Source organism: Ranitomeya variabilis, chromosome 7 (assembly GCF_051348905.1).
Source record: "Ranitomeya variabilis isolate aRanVar5 chromosome 7, aRanVar5.hap1, whole genome shotgun sequence".
NCBI lineage: Eukaryota > Metazoa > Chordata > Amphibia > Anura > Dendrobatidae > Ranitomeya > Ranitomeya variabilis.
The window spans coordinates 52,267,890-52,285,247 of NC_135238.1; the positions used below are offsets into that span (position 1 = coordinate 52,267,890).

The 17,358-nt window shown below is 40.6% G+C and overlaps 1 protein-coding gene across 3 annotated transcripts in view; it reads right to left on the minus strand.

Moving 5' to 3' along the window:
* Positions 1–2,339: 2,339 nt before the first annotated feature.
* TMC5 (transmembrane channel like 5) overlaps positions 2,340–17,358 on the minus strand; it is a 100,815-nt gene continuing 85,796 nt past the window's right edge. For all 3 annotated transcript variants that reach the window (XM_077275079.1, XM_077275078.1, XM_077275080.1), the window contains 9 exons: positions 11,978–12,075; positions 11,802–11,897; positions 10,268–10,343; positions 9,559–9,692; positions 8,519–8,692; positions 7,381–7,459; positions 6,157–6,255; positions 5,877–5,919; positions 2,340–3,374 (listed from right to left, as the gene is read on the minus strand). In XM_077275079.1, the coding sequence (XP_077131194.1) occupies positions 2,962–3,374; positions 5,877–5,919; positions 6,157–6,255; positions 7,381–7,459; positions 8,519–8,692; positions 9,559–9,692; positions 10,268–10,343; positions 11,802–11,897; positions 11,978–12,075 (1,212 nt within the window). In that variant the 3' untranslated portion in view covers positions 2,340–2,961. The remainder of the gene's footprint in view (positions 3,375–5,876; positions 5,920–6,156; positions 6,256–7,380; positions 7,460–8,518; positions 8,693–9,558; positions 9,693–10,267; positions 10,344–11,801; positions 11,898–11,977; positions 12,076–17,358) is intronic.

The following is a 17,358-nucleotide window of genomic DNA, read 5'->3' on the forward strand; positions in this document are numbered from 1 at the left end:
GTTATTATGCTTAAACCTTCTTTCCTCCAGATGTAGAGGATGCCCCCTTGTCCCTGTCTCAGGTCTATGATTAAAAAGATCATCAGAAAGGTCTTTGTACTGTCCCCTCATATATTTATACATTAACATAAGATCACCCCTTAGCCTTCGTTTTTCCAAACTAAATAGCCCCAAGTGTAATAACCTATCTTGGTATTGCAGACCCCCAGTCCTCTAATAACCTTGGTCACTCTTCTCTGCACCCGCTCCAGTTCAGCTATGTCTTTCTTATACACCGGAGACCAGAACTTTGCACAGTATTCTAAGTGTGGTCGAACTAGTGACTTGTATAGAGGTAAAATTATGTTCTCCTCATGAGCATCTATGCCTCTTTTAATGCATCCCATTATTTTATTTGCCTTTGTAGCAGCTGCCTGACACTGGCCACTGAATATGAGTTTGTCATCCACCCATACACCAGGGTCTTTTTCATTGACTGTTTTGCCCAGAGTTTTAGAATTAAGCACATAGTTATACATCTTATTACTTCTACCCAAGTGCATGACCTTACATTTATCCCCATTAAAGCTCATTTGCCATTTATCAGCCCAAGCTTCTAGTTTACATAAATCATCCTGTAATATAAAATTGTCCTCCTCTGTATTGATTACCCTGCAGAGTTTAGTGTCATCTGCAAATATTGAAATTCTGCTGTGAATGCCCCCTACAAGGTCATTAATAAATATGTTAAAAAGAAGAGGGCCCAATACTGACCCCTGTGGTACCCCACTGCTAACCGCGACCCAGTCCGAGTGTGCTCCATTAATAACCACCCTTTGTTTCCTATCCCTGAGCCAGCTCTCAACCCACTTACACATATTTTCCCCTATCCCCATTATTCTCATTTTATGTATCAACCTTTTGTGTGGCACCATATCAAAAGTTTTTGAAAAGTCCATATACACTACATCTACTGGGTTCCTTTGGTCCAGTCCGGAACTTACCTCTTCATAGAAGCTGATCAAATATGTCTGACATGAACGGTCCCTAGTAAACCCGTGCTGATACTGGGTCATAAGGTTATTCCTCTTCAGATACTCCAGTATAGCATCCCTTAGAATGCCCTCCAGGATTTTACCCACAGTAGAGGTTAAGCTTACTGGCCTATAATTTCCGAGTTCAGTTTTTGTCCCCTTTTTGAATATTGGCACCACATTTGCTATACGCCAGTCCTGTGGTAGAGACCCTGTTATTATGGACTCTTTAAAGATTAAAAATAATGGTCTATCAATGACTGTACTTAATTCCTGCAGTACTCGGGGTTGTATCCCATCCGGGCCCGGAGATTTGTCAATTTTAGTGATTTTTAGACACCGCCGTACTTCCTGCTGGATTAAGCAGGTGAAATTTAATTGAATTTTTTTGTCACTGATCATATTGTCTGATGAGCTCTGTATAACCCCGTCCACACCTTTGATTGTCAGCTTTCTGTTTACACTGTGCATAGACAGAAAGCTGCCAATCAGTGGTGAGGGTGAGGATATACAGAGCTCATGAATATAGAGCAGTAGATTTACTAGTCTTCTAGTGATAATCTCCTGCTGATAAAACATTGATTTTATTAAAACTACAGCAAGCAGCCCAATAAGTAACACATCACTGGAATGACGGTCTCTGTCTCTACTCTCAGATTAAGTGGCAAAAATGTGATGAAAAAATCCTTTTAAGGGCCAACATGCATCACAGCTCTTCTTGTCCAGCTAATAGACAGTTTTCATGGGCAGTTTAAAAACCATCACCAGTTCCTGAACAATAAGGTCCATTTAACTATTGATATAAGTAATGGAGTTCAATCTTTCCGTATCTCTCAGCATCGACTTGGCTTGTTTCCTGACTACATTTACCCATCTTGCTTGACCCGTCTGCCCATCCACTGCTGTGATAGAACACAACCGTCCCTTATCTCGACCCCTCTGTCTGCTGCTTTGGTATTGGGTATTGAAGGCTTTTATATGTGAAGAGTTCCTAATATTGACTTCTCTGGTAGTAGCAACATAGTGGCAAAGACCACATCTACTCACAGTGGGTTAAAGAGCAAAAACCAGAGAATGCCTTAGACTCTTCCCAGTTTAGCCCATCGGAAACTTTGAAGCAGTTTAGTGGGTCTACATCATCCCAGGTAGGCCTCGTGAGATGAGGTACTTGTCCTTAGCTGTCGAAAGTCAAGCCTGACAGCTAGATGTACCATAACTAAAAATGTGTCCGCGATGTTAAAGAAACACAAAAAAGAGTTCTATGAGTAATACATTGTGAAGAAAGAGTAATAAATGCAAAAAAGAACAATAGATTGCACCAGGGCCGACATTCAGAAAATTCATGTTTAATAAATAATATAGTAATCTTATGTATTTTGTGTAATTGACGAATATTATGAAATGGTTTGCTACTTATTAACAATGTACATAAAATAGATATTTAATAGTGATGAGCGCGTTTGCTCATTACTCAAGATTTCCGAGCATGCTCGGGTGTTCTCCGAGTATTTTGGGCGAGCTCGGAGATTTAGTTTGCGTCCCCACAGCTGCATGATTTGCGGCTGCTGGACAGCCTGAATACATGCAGGGATTGCCTCTTTGTTAGGGAATCCCCACATGTATTCAGACTGTATAGCAGCCGCAAAACATGCAGCTGTGGGGACACAAACTAAATCTCCGAGCATGCCCAAAATACTCGGAGAACACCCGAGCATGCTCGGAAAAATAGAGTAACGAGCAAACTCGCTCATCACTAGTATATAATTCTTAAACACATATATTGCAGCAAATAACTTCACTGAACATACTGTCCTCCATTTTAAGCATGTAAAATAATCACATGTGTACAAGGTTTGATGGCTCGGTGATGAGACGTCCCGACTTCATAGGTTGAGCGTTTGATGATGAGTCTTTTAGATCAGTCGTAACGTCTTCTCACAAGAAGGATCTACTGATCCAGCTCTGCTTGTTGTCTTGCTCTCATAACCATCGCCAAGGTGTCTGTTTTTGGTTGGCTCCAAGGCCGCTGTTCTTCATAACCATCCATTGGTCTGGCAGCTGATGAATTTGTGCGCCTCCAAGGCTGCTGACTGTCAAAGTCCTGAGCTTCTTCCACATTGTGCTGGTGTTGCTCTTGCTCATCATTTGGTCTTGCTCTTACCGCCATCTCCATTGCATCTCTATTTGCTTCTCCATGCATAGGCTGCAGTTCTTCATATTCAGCCTCTTGTCTTGCCCTCATAATCATCGCCATTATATTTGAATTATCAGAATTATGGTTATTTGGGGAAGAACTTTCTTCCATTTGCTGCCTAGAAAGTTCCAAGTCTCTGGACCGACCATCACTTTGTGGTCTGGATTCTGTAAGGACAACAAAAAGAATCATGAAAAACTAAAAACTTACAAGAACTGCAAAAAAAAGCAAATAAAAATGAATCGCAAAGGCTTTCTGAAGCTGGCCCAGACAATATAAAAGAGAATCACCAGTGTATGGCAATTATGTTTTGGGACATATTGCTATATATCATTTCGCAAGCATGATCAAAACCTTGCAGTTAATGTCTGTCTTTGAACACTATGATGTATTAAAGTACAGCTTCCTCTGCTAATTAATTTTATAATATGCTATGCTCTACAATAGGAGGTTGCATTATTAGCTCAATGCTATTTACAAGGGTGTCCCTCTATACATCTGTCTCTTTATTTGATATATGACCATGCAGTTGTGGCACCCCAGGAGTCTGGTTGCCACAGTGGCATTGCCTCCCTCACAGGGGGTGATGTCATGCTTTGAAGCAAGGAGGGGTCCCCTTACCAGGTAATACCAGCATCAAGCGCTTTCCTGACTCCAGACCAGAAGGAGGAGCTCTAACACCCTGTTTCAGGGGAGCTTCCCTATAAGTTCTGGCCTGGAGGCGGGGTTAGTTAGTCTGAGAGAGTGAGAGAGGAGAGAAGTTGAGGAGGGCTTGGGGAGTGGAGCTTTGTCCAAGCTCACCTCAGAGCCGAGCACCCAGAAACCGGACAATGGAGTCTGTGGTTGCTCGGGGACAGAAGTCCCAGCAGCTAAATCCGGAGGACAGGAGACTGCAGGTCTCCTAGCCCATCAAACACCCAGCGGCACAGCAGCACTCCAGAGCCCGGAGCCACCACTAAGGAGTGACACCTGGAATAGGCTCAAGTGGCCAACCATGTGGGTAACATTTTACACAAACTGATAGACAGTCAGAGGAACTTGTGCAGAGCTTCAGGCAGCAAATACCTAAGAGAATAGCGCAGAAGGAAGGCCTCCAAACCCACCTGGCTAGGTGGGTCCTAATTTGCTTCCAGGCTGCCCAGACCCCCACCATCGCCTGTTACCTGTGCCCGGACTGCACCTTCTATCACCAAGTAAAGGTAAAGAAAACTATAATCCTTGTGTCCTCCAGATATTTCCCGCACCCTCAGTCCTGCACCCCAACGTCCACGATCCCTTACAAACTGTACCGGTAGCCCTGGGGCCCCGCTCCACCTGTGGGGAGCAGAACTATCCCAGCTGCGTCACCATCAGCCCCAGCGGTCCCCTTAAGCACCGTTGGCCACTCATTGCCGAGCACCACAGGTGGCGTCACAAACAAATTCCCTATAAACTTTATTCCCCTTTCCCTCATCATTTTATTGGATGCTCAGGGCCATGGACCAGGTCACTGCTGCCGTTACAACCCCCCGAAGGACCGACCTGGCCCGAGTATCCTATGGCCCTAGTGGGTGCTCCACAGTGCTAATAACATATTGGGATGGCAGTATACTGGTCACCATCACAGATAATTGTTTACTGGACGATATATTCTTTTATTATCGTAGGTGATATATTTCCTGGGCTAGTGTGCATGGTCAAAATAATTCATGTGACAATTGTATATGATTTTCACAATTTATATAATGTTCATATTTCTGCGAGGGGAGTGAGTGCATATGTATATCTTTGGTTTGTGTGTTTCTCAGTAGACGTTTGTATGTTATATAATTAGGAGTGCACATCCATATGTGGTTTCTTTTCTTCCTTATGCCATATCTCTTTTCTCCACATGATGTAGCACCCTTTTATCTTATCTTATCGATTAGTAGTGCACCTTCTCCTTGTCCTTGTTGAAGCTGTGTATTGTGTAATGGCTGTGTCTGACCGTACAGGAATATGGTCTGATCATACATCTCCTAGGAAGGGGAGGACGCAAAACAATATACAGACACTACAGCACGGGATCGCAAATAATTATTTCTTTGAGGTAAAAGATTTTTGTAAAACAGACAGCGAAATGTTTTACCTCACAAAAAGAACCAGCTGTGATCCCATGTTGTCCTGTCTGTTTTGCAGCCCCCCACCAGTCCAGGAGCTGTGGTATGATCAGACCATGTTCCTGTACGGTCAGACACGGCCATTACACAGTACACAGCAGGGGAACATTTATAAGATTATCTCAGCACAGGAACATTTTTTTAAAACACATCCAATTGCGGAAATTATTATTACTCCAAAATCTATTGAATAAAATCAATTTTAAAATTAACTTTGTTCATGGGAAAACCTCTTTAAACTAATCACCATTGGTTGCATATTATAGGACATGTGCTGCTAATAACCATGATATTCTATGCGCAGAGATGCTTATTAATGATCCTTCTGCGAGCATAGAACTGGTGTACAAACAGACCAGTAGACACCCAGCGACCAGCATCTTTATAGCCGATTAGACGCTTATTGGCTGTGGTCAGCGGATGTGATAACCTCAATATTTTAGAGGCCTCAGTGACCCTTATATATGTCCAGTACACTGTTAAATGTAAAAATAAATGGTAAAAAAAATGTTCAAAGAATTTGTAACTTACCCCGACCCATCTGCTGCTCTTCACTTCTATATGACTGCTGAACCTAGAATATTACAAGTAGTTAATAGTAAATTTATAAAGCAAACATGGTACATCATCGCTTGCAGTTGATGGAGAAATCACTGAGTATTCGTTATCCACCAAAGGAATATTTACCTAATCATGACCAAATCGGTGGCCACTGATTTTATTTTGGGGGTTTTATTGATAGAGGTGAGAAAAATTATAGAGATTAATATTTAATAAAAATACGTTTTGTAAAGAAATTCCGTTTCCTAACCTGTACTTGTGGTGTTTGGTGGGGTGCACCACGCTTTCTTTCACTTGGTTTCTGTGATTTTCGAAGTCCTTCAAGCAAAAACGATTTGTCTTTACCTACCTGAAAAAGTTATAATACAATTATTTGTAATGATTATAGACAGGTATATGGGGTTTACGTGTTGGCAAGTATTCATTAAGGATTTCTTAAAGGGATTGTCCAGGCAAAATGAACATTTTCCCAGTGGCTTGGTGTGCTAAAAAATAGCAAACAAAATAATACTCACCTTCTGGCACATAACTGTATCCAGCACTGGAAACTCAGTGGTCTGGAGAGATGTCATTATTCAGGCAGAAGCAGGACCGCTGCGGTCTGTGATTGTCGGTCGCGGTCTAGGTGACTTTCACACCATGTATCAGTGCCACCACCAATGACACAATGCGGGAGTCCACCACAGCCCATTTTCATGGACAACGCCTTTAAATACCTGGATGTGTTTTAGCTACTGCTAGCAGCTGGCAAAGGCGTCCTTGATGGATCCAAAGTGATCATCTTCTATATTACAATGTGCCAGTTCTGGCAGTAGCACGTCAAGCCAAACTTTATAGTTTCTATGTTAAGTAGGTTGACAGATATTTTAACTTTGATGACCAAGCATTAGGATAGTCCATCAGTATTTGATTAGTAGGGAAGAGACCCCTGGCACCTATACTGATCAGCTATTTGAAGGGGCCGCGGCAGTCCTGAGAGCGTCACTGGTTTGTGTACCAGCATATCGTATATTTCAAGCCATTAGAAAGGTTATCAACTACTCAACATATTACTGAAAAAGAAGCCACATATACTAATGCATGGTTAGGCTACGTTCACATTGAGAATTTTGAGGAGAAAAAATCCAGCAAGTTTTTCAAACGGAAACCGCTTCATGAAACACTCAGGGAGGTTTTGGAACCTAAAGTGGCTTTTTAAAGGAAACCTGTCACCTCTGAAAAATGGCATTTACCTGCAGATAAGGGGTTAAAGCCACAGGTAAATAGCGTTACAATGCTGTGTATAAATAGTGAGAGGGACACACCACTCACAGGACTGCTATGGCTTCTTCAAACAGCTGACCATAGAGGTAGAGGTACCAAGAGATGGACCTCCAGTGATCTGATATTTTTGGCATATCCTAACGATATGTCATCAGTACAATATTTGGAATGCATAGGTAATGCAGATCAGTTTTCCAATGTATACACTTACATTAGCGATCTGTGTGAGCAGCAGCTTCACCATTATCTTCCGTCCTTGGACAATTTGCAAGTAAAGATATGAAATAATTCTGTAGCAAAATGTAAAATAATTAATTTGATGTCATCTGTGATATAACCATAAAGTGCACAAAAACTCTGCCTGCTCTGTTCAGATATATATACAGATCAAGACCAACTGATAAACTCAGATTGTCCACCATATACCACTTCATACAGCTATAGCACACATGAGCATGCTTGGCATAGCCGCGAATGACCAATGTACCAATCAGTCAGGTACTAACCGTAAATATTAAAGGCTTTGTCCGCTTTCAGAAAACTTTTGTCTGTCGAATTAATTCATTGTAAAAAAAAAAACTTAACACCTTGCTTAATCCCTGTGGGTCCAGTGTTGTGACTTTGGCATTGCCCGAGACTCTGTTGTTTGGCTGCAGTGGTGAAGTCATATCGATCAATCACTAAGCTCAGTGGCTAATGCCATCTACATAAGTTGAGCCGTTGAGCCCAGTGATTGTCTGCAGCGCTGTAAACTATGCGCAATTACAGAAGCAGTGTCAGAAACGCAGCATTGGACCAGGGGTGGATAAATAAAACAGTTTGTTTTTTGCAACAAGCTGAGCAGGGCAGCAAACGTTTTCTAAAAGGGGACACCTGGCCCTACCAGAAGAAGGCACAAAAACCTGACTTTTACAAAAAATGAGGATGACTATTAAGAAAATAGTAATCATAAACGCCATTAATTTTTTTGCTTGTTTTATTTTGTTTCCAGCTCTGCACAAGGGCCAAAACCCTGCACAATGGTCCAATCTCGGCAGAGAAATTCACACCAGCCAATCCCCAAGATATACTAATTTTTACCAAAAATTATAAGGACGGAAAATATCTATTCATGAAACCAATAGCTTATTTTTTTAAGGTACGGGCCTCAGCTCGTGACCAAACAAATGTTTGGCAAGTGCAGCTATAAAATGCCTATAGGACCTGTCTGGAATGTAGTTGTGTCCATATTAATATGATCACAGATCACACAATGGTTAGTTGAGTTTGGTTGTTGTAAAGAGTGGAGTAGATATATAAAACCAGAGTTAGAGAGCTACCGTATTTAAGGGACGCTATATTATACTTACAAAACAATCAGGGTGAGTATGTAAAAGAACAGGACACTTTCAACCAAGTTGTTGTAAATCCACACGACCCATTTTGCATTTTCAAAAAATCTTATAGAATTTATCCATGTAGTAATTGAGTCGTATGGAGTAGGCAGAGTCCGGAAAGGTCCACACATCTCTGAAGGCTTACGTCTAAAATCAGAAACAAGAAACTTTAGAAGAAACTAAATAAGGTGAAACAAAATAAAGAAGACTGAAAGTAAAGAAATTGTAAATCTTGCTTATAACTCCTTCCCCACCTGCTCAAAAGTCTCCACAACTCTTCATTCTCATAGATCTCTGCTCACATCTACATCTACTAACCCACTCAGGTGATGACCAACGACTTTCATCCTCTGAAATCATTCTTATTACATCCTCTCGTTCCACGTTGCAGATCTTCTCCTATGAGAAGCCCATTATGTGGAAATGACTCCCAGTTCCATCTACTTTACTCATAACAGTCCCAGATTCGAGAGTGCATTGATAACGCATTTAGTCAAGGAAGCCTATATCACGTCATGATTGTTCCTGGCCTAAACACAAACGGACCTCATCGTGTCAATCTCTGCTTCACAAACTGTTTTTTATTATGAAAATAGACCTGCAATATCTAAGAAGTGCTGTCATGAGAGACATGAGCATTGCAAAGAAGGACAACATATACTAAGTGCTAAGATCTCCTGTTCAGCTCTTTAAAAGCTTCAGTGGGCTACAAACAGTGGCGACATTACAGCTGACAAGAATATTAAGGAGAATTATTCTACTATCTGTCAGCCAATCAACCATGGATGGCGTTCTTAACAATGCAAACTGGTCAAAAGCAGAAGACTCCAAGATTCTCCTCATACTGCTCCTCCCAATTGTTGTTTTCAGCTTGGTGCCAGGCAAAGTGAACAGTCCTCTAAACCTTGGAAGACATTGCCCTCCACAATTTTAACTCTGTCGAAATTTTCCTTCAACAATATGGAAAGAAATGACTTTAGTTTGGTAAGAGAAGCTTGCAGCTATTTGTTTACCTCCACAAAGTGACCCCAACAACAGAGAGAACTCCAACAAATGATGGGAAAAAAAGGAGGAAAATGAAGATTGTGGTCATGTGTGATGCTCTCCAGGCTCTCCGAGGAGGAATACAGTTCATCATTAGGCTCACCTAGATAATGATAAAAAATACAATATTTGTCTGGGCCTCTACACAATGACCTTCACTTTGGTTTCCATTTTCTTAGTCAATTTACTGGAATTATATAATCTATGTTTATTGTTTTCCTTTTATCATATGCTCACATGTTCTGGACAAGATTACTATTTAGAATTTAAAAGTCAGTTCATGGAACCCCATAATGCTTGAAGATAAAAAGTGTCTTTCTCTTATATATTAGTTAACTCTACAATTTCTTGCTTTTTTCTGTAGCCATATTCCTATGTTGTGCTCTAAAAGATTTTATCTGTATTTATTTACAGGCTGTGTTCAGTTGTCTTTATTTTTATGCTGTATTCATATGTGAAGATTTATTAGCTGTATTTTATTTGGGAAAAATGTTTCGAATATATTGCATTTTAATGTATTACCTTTTTTTTATATAAAAAAAAATATTGAGCAATAAACAAAGGGTACATAGATTATTCATCAGCATTAGAAAAGCAAATAGAGTTTTACAGTACTTTGAACATTAGACAGTGAATTATAACTATAACCAACTTCCCCTCCCCCCTCCCATGTATTACCTTTTTAACATAAAATATTATGAATAATTTGATCATCTGTAATATTGGTAGTAAAGGGGAGAAGAAAATTCCGATCCTGTAAAAGAGAAAAATAACACAAATATTGCTATAAGGCTATAAGAGCAGACGTAGTTTTTATGCCTTTGCTAAACAGTGCCTGAGAAGTTTGCTTTTAAATATAGATATCTACATTAAAAAGTATTTCAACAACCTATGCATAAATCAATAATACAACCATATTTAAATTATATATACTATATCTTATTTGGAAAAAAAGTCATTTTTCTTCTTTATGATTGCTGAGGTCAACCACCCGTCTAGAAAGGCCGTACTGGGGGGCCCACGGCACTTAAGGGGAGGCCGCCATGACGGGGTTACGTGGGACCTGGGGAGCTGGAGCAGTTTAGAGGGGATACAGTGGAAAGGGTTAACTGGAATTTGAGGGGTGGCTTAAGGGGCATTTTTTGAATGAAGGGGGTGGAACCAGGGGACTGCGGGGAGGGGGCACATAAAAAGGGGCACGCTCCTCAAGCAGGCATCCATTTTAGGTGCCTGCATGACAAGTGTGGAATCTCCCGCCCACCCTCCCTTTTGATTAGGGTAATGGGGGGGGGGAAGTCGCCCACGAGGCTTTGGGTTCTGTTTTAAGAGGCGTTTAAGTGTATTTATTTTGTTCTGTGAATGCTATTAGGTTATTGTCACGGCAGTTTGGCGGGGGTGGAGGTCCTCGAAGTCGGTGGAAATGGTAAATGGTGGCTCAATGGGGGGGGGATCTTGAGAGGTCCTGGACCCCCCATAAGAGAATTTAACAAGGCGCGGTACGGTTATCCCGCGTGAGGTGGATTTATGGGCCCCTGGCATGGGGGTGGGTTCGGTGGACCAGGACTGGGTGTTAGCTATCCCTGAGCTGGTGCTTTACGGCTGGGGGTAAGACTCATCCTGGGCTGAACATTGTGGAATTTTGGAAGGCTGAGTTCTATAATTTTGGGGCTTTGAGGACCGCCCCTCCTATTCTGGGTTGTTATAAAAGTTATGTTATCTTTTATTTAATAAAATGGCTGCTGTGGCCAATTAAATCCAACATATGTCTCAGTCTGTTTTTGTGTATGATAGAAGTTTATTCTTTAGATGGTTATGGGGACTGTTTAAGGGGATTGGGGAATTTTTTCCAGGTCACGGAACTCACGTATACCCTATGTCATGAGAACAAGAGGTTTTTGAGTCCCATCCATCTATCTCCGTCAGTCCCATAGAAGTAAGTTTAAATTCATCTTTTAGAAATATCTAACGTTGATCCAAAACACGACCAGTATGGAACTGAAAACTGAAAACACTATGTCCTTGTTGGAGATCATATCTACAGTTTTACATTCTTTTGTAGTGAAATTAATTCTAACCTTTATGACAAACGGGTAGTAACTAGTATAAGGTGGAGATGGAGAATACTAAAATCTTAAGAACATATTTACAAATGTAAAGCGCCATGGAATAAATGGCGCTACAATAATAAATAATAATATTAATAATAACATACCAGGCCAACGTCTGTGCATAAATCAGATCCAAAACGTTCCTCGCAATATCAAATTCAGGGATTCCTAATGTTTTCCAGCAGTATTTGCCAATAATCCTACAAAAAATAGGTTCAGAAGTAAAACGCCAATCATAACCAGGACCCCTGACTCACATGTACAAGGACACATAACTTACTTTCTCAGAAACTCTCCAAAGAAGGAACCAAACAGCACAAAGAGAAAATCGATCACAACCAGACGATAGATGTCTTGTCCAATATAGGATTCCCAGCACTATAAAAAGAATGTCACAAATGTGCAAGAATAGTCACTTCTCGTTGTAATTGTTACTGAGGCATCTCTCATACTGTCGGAGGGGAAATTTGGGATTACGCTTGATTGATCCAACTTCATAGGCAGAAAGCAATAAATCAGTGGCCAGAGATTGTGAAGATATTGGACTACATGGTAGAAGTTTACGAGTTCTAGTTTTATCAAAACTACAGCAAGCAGCTCAATAAGTGACATATCAGTGGAATCAGGATCTTTGACTCTATGATACGCTGCTATCAGATGAGGCTGCAAAGACCTGGTGACAACTTCATTGATTCATAAGATGCTTTAACATACTTCACTGTGTATTATAGCATACTAAAAACATACTTTTTATTAAAGGGGTTGTCTGATTTAATTTGATAAAGCCTGCGGTCACGCACTGTGCACTGTGATGATTCGCTGGTTTCCGAGCCAGGAACGACGATGATGTAAGCGTTATTCATACTCCTGGGCAGAACCCAGCTAGCGGGTGCGGCCTTGTTCCATAGACTTGTATTGAGGGGGGCTGCGCCCATTAACCTGCTGGAACAAGACCTCGCCCACTAGACTGGTGCTGCCTGGGAGTATGTATAACGCATACATACCCGCCAGTCCTGACTCAGAAAGCGGTGAATAGTCACAGCGCACAGTACGTATGCTGGGGAGATTCGTAAGTCTGCAGTCACACAGAGTGACTGCAGACTTATCGATTTAGACCGGACATGCTAAGTAGTATAAAGAACCTGATAAGAACTGGTATATTTGTTCAATCAAAGGTTGCCAAGCCCCTGATGAATCTGTGCCTCTGTTGAGGAAAAAACATAGCAACTTCTGCCACTAAACAGCTATGGCAGCCACATATCTTCGGGCTGCCCACTGAGTTTTATACTGCTATACTGTATTGCTGCTGCCAGGGTTGCCATTGCAGGCCTTACACGGCCAGCTATCTCCTTGCCTTTCCATCCTATTCTATACTGTGCAGTTGCCGTCACTTCCATTGCCACCGCCACCAGATGCCCACAAAAGCAGCAGCCTGGAATTATGAAATATGGATAATCAGAAAATAAGCTATATTATTTAATTTTGGCTACCTGCAGCCACCAGTCGAAAGATTTAACTATATACCTCATATAGTAGAAAATAGGGTCGGCACTCGGCGCTATTCCCAAAAACAGGATAAGCATATTGGGATAGAGGCGGTATTCACACATGCGGTGCACAATAGCTGAATGAGATACCGTATACTTTTATATTATTAAATTCATTGTCTGTGTGGTATGCCGTAAACCCCATGGCGCACCTTCTGGTGCCTGCTGTTTAGCCAGACTTTTGTTTTATAACTCAATTATAAAGAGGACTTGGAGGTTTGTATGAGAAAAACTGAGTTATTTCCCATATAAAAGAAGCACTCCTCCCATCAAAATGTTTATCCTCTTAATATATTCCAGTCGTCATATAATATAGCACTATGTACTTACAATTGCTCATTTTGCCTTTCTACCCAGTTTATTCTTCTCTTTTCCATTAGGTCTATGACATCACGTAATTAAATACTGACTAGCCGATTCCTGCTAAGCTCTATGTAGAAACAGGAGGTCAATTTTCTCTGCACAAGTCATGAGTCACTGCAAAAGTCTATAGCAAGGGGAGAAGGGAGCAGCTGGGTCAGGAGTTGAAGAGGGGGATCATAAATGCAGGAACAAGAGACTTCCTGTTTCTACATAGAACCGAGAAAACAGAAGAATTAACTGGGTAGAAAGGTAAAAGGAGCAATTGTATGTACTCAGTGCATTATAATATAACTATTTTATGAGGATAAACACTTTGGGAGGAGGAGTGCTTCTTTAAGATATACTAGGAAACAAATTAGCGCAACATTTTAGATATATTTAGATTGATTTTTTATTTATATATTTAGAATGTTTCTTTTTAATTCATTTACATATTTAAATTGATCATTGATTTTATTAAATAAAGTGGATGGTCTTCGAGGGCGGACATTTACTGCAAAGTGGGCACATACAGTACATTGATTTGTCAGAAAACCTTACCAATATACGAGCTGAATCTGACTACAAATATATTATTATTGTGTAAGGAATAAGGAAAATGGTTATTGTGCTGATACAGTAGTTTGCAATCTATGAATGTTATTATAGTTGTGCTTCCTTAATGCTTCATATTAAGAGTTCCTATGTTCTTTCCATTGTTCTGAACAATGGTTGTGTGACCTTAAATTTCTACCGGTCAACATGATCTCGTTGACAAAACAATTACCCGTAAATATATTGTACGTACAGTCATTAACATGAGTCTATTCATGTTTGATTTTTGGCCAGTTTAATGGATGCCTTAGAGAGGAGAGGGGCACACAATATGAGAATGGGAGTGTTCACATTTCTTTGCTAATTTTTAAAACTAAGCAAACGTGCAGTTTTTTAGTTTTTTTTCTTTATAAATTGTGCCATTCATTTGAATAGCAATGTATAAAAGCAGAGGCATAACATGGCTTGCCAGCACCCAGGGAAAGTCAAGTATTACTCTTCCCAACCCAATAATAATGCTCCCTGAGCGCTTACTTTAGAAAGTATTAATGCCCCCTTAATGCTCCATAGTATGACATCAGTTGAGTGCCTCCTTCCAAATAAGAAAGCCACCTTTGTAGCACCCTTGACAACAAGGGCACGTCACACATGTGGTGCAACGGAGTGGTGTCATTATGCTGCCTGGGGATGTCTTATAGGACATTGACTTTGATGTCTTGTAAGATATTCAAAGTGGTGCTTGCCTGCAGATCCAGGGCACCTGGCCAGAAGTCAGGAGAATATCTACTGCCCGAGATCTTTGCAGCTAATGGCTACTTTTTATTCTTTTGAAATTTTGCACTACTAACAATTTTTAACTCAATTGCCTGATTTACATTCTAGCAATCTTCTGAAATTCGATGCTGAAAATGATGTAGTGTCTGTATGAGTAGTGCAGAGCAGTTACCAACTATATAATGCAGCAGTAAAACGAGCATGGGATACTTCGTGATCCGCCATTAGAAGCAGATGAGGGACATATGTTGCCTACCGAAGCCCTTTGAAGAAGCTACCAAATTGTGGCATCAACTATGCCATCCCCATCATGTTCATCCTGGTGAAAACATTCACCAAAATGCAACAGTGGACCAGTAGAAGCGTAGTAACAGCGCTTGTTCACCTGCTCACTCAACTGTCTCCTGCACACTGCACCATGCACTTTATTGAGATGTTGATATCATCTAATATGGATTAAAGGAATTTCAACAAGAAAGACTGGGTGAGTGCTCCATTTCTTTTCTTCTTGTCTGTGGAATATATCATTACTCTATATGTAAGGACCACCCAGAAGAGGTCTTTGATACTAAAAGTGTGAGGTATCACTTGAAGTGAAAGAAGCACAGTCATCAGTTGATATATTTGGTGCACAATCTTCTAAATGGAGCTATTTGAATGTGTTTATCACACTTATGTGGCTGTTTGGGATCCTCAATGTTCATGTTACATGCAGCAGCAGGAAGAGAAGAGAAAGGAGGAAAATGATGATTAGGAAAAGGAGCAACAAAGTGAAAATGGAGGGGGACATTGAGTTGGCACAGGTAGGGGATGTGACTGATATTCAGATTGAAAATGATCACAATGTTTGCCATGACGACTAGTCGTCACAGTGGGGTGTACAAAGTTAACCAAGAGAACTCTCAGTCATGCTGGTGAGCAGGGCCGTGGAGTCAGTAAGCCAAACCTCTGCCTCTGACTCCAGCTCCTCAATTTACCTGACTCCCAACTCTGACTCCACAGCACTGCCTCACTTACTGAGCATGTGCATAAAGTGCAGCACAGACTCATCTAAACTACAAGCCAAGATCAGGAACAGAACAGACATTTATAGGACATTTCATAAATTTCCCAAATTCTTATGAAACAATATACTGCACATACTGCATTGTTCTACTGTTCCCAATTTATATGTTTTAGGAGTTGGAGTTGGTCCATTTTATACTGACTCTGACTCCGACTCAACGGCTCCACAACCCTGCTAGTAATCATGACAAGCTAACCTGTTATGCTTGGGGGCTGACCATAGTATCATTGCCATCGAAGAGATGACTATGACTTGAATTTCAACCCTCATTATAAGAGGAAAATGGGGATTTTTTGTCCAGTTTCCAAATTGCTTTTCCTTTTTTGTATGTAGTTATTTATATATTTAACCTTTTATCAGTATAGAGGCTATAGCACTGGCTAGGAATTAATTAATAAGTGCCATCTTGTGTCTTTTTTCTTAAATCCTATCACTTTTTTACCTTAATGAGAGTTATATATATACACTGGTATTTATACTACATTATTAACTTCCAGGATAGTCCATCTTTTTTCTGTGTCTGTTGTTTCTCACCTTCACCTGTTTTTTGGCTTTTTATGACCATGTTTGTTCTTGTTTTTGTCACTAATAAACATTACTTTTATATTATCTGCATGTGGTGCCTCTTCTTGTAGGTGTATATATATTTATATTGGCTGGTTAACCATTTAGGATATATTATAGGTGTTGTGCAGTTTCCAAATTGGCGTCAAAATTAGAGTATTACTAGGATAACTTGTGTTTCCTGCTCGGCAAAGCTTTCACCAGCCGGAGACTTGATTACTGCAAAGTTGATCAAGAGACCCCTTTCCACTCCCACAGAGTCAGTGCTCCAATGCATGTACCATTGTTTGGGCTACAACAAGTATCCAAGGCAGCAGCTGCAACAACTACAATCTATTTGGCATGATGGAGCAGATGTTTAATCTGACTTTGCGACAACCTGAGACACTTCAGCAAAAAGAGAGGCACTGGCTGAATAGCTAGGTTCAGTCTTTCCTAGACTGTGTCCTTTCACTGGCAGATACTGCAAGCCCTGAATCCAGGGACTTTAATCTAGGCAGACTGGGCAAGTGTCAAAAACTGGTCCAGTTTGCTATAGTGTACTGTCTCCAGTGTACTGTAGAGAAACTATGCAACTCGGCCTATAGCTTTGTCATACATAAGTGGACTAAGTTGTCCTGGACAAGCATGGAAAACCTTACTTTTATCCAAATAAATCATACATGGATCAATGTCAACTTTCATTCACCTACAACTGATACCAATGATTAAAGGCTGTATGTTCATTAAAGATTTTGAAAGGGGGTCAATGCAGTCGTAGGAGATCTCAGAGTGTTACACGAGTCTTTTCCAGACTTTGAAGTTTTGATTTGC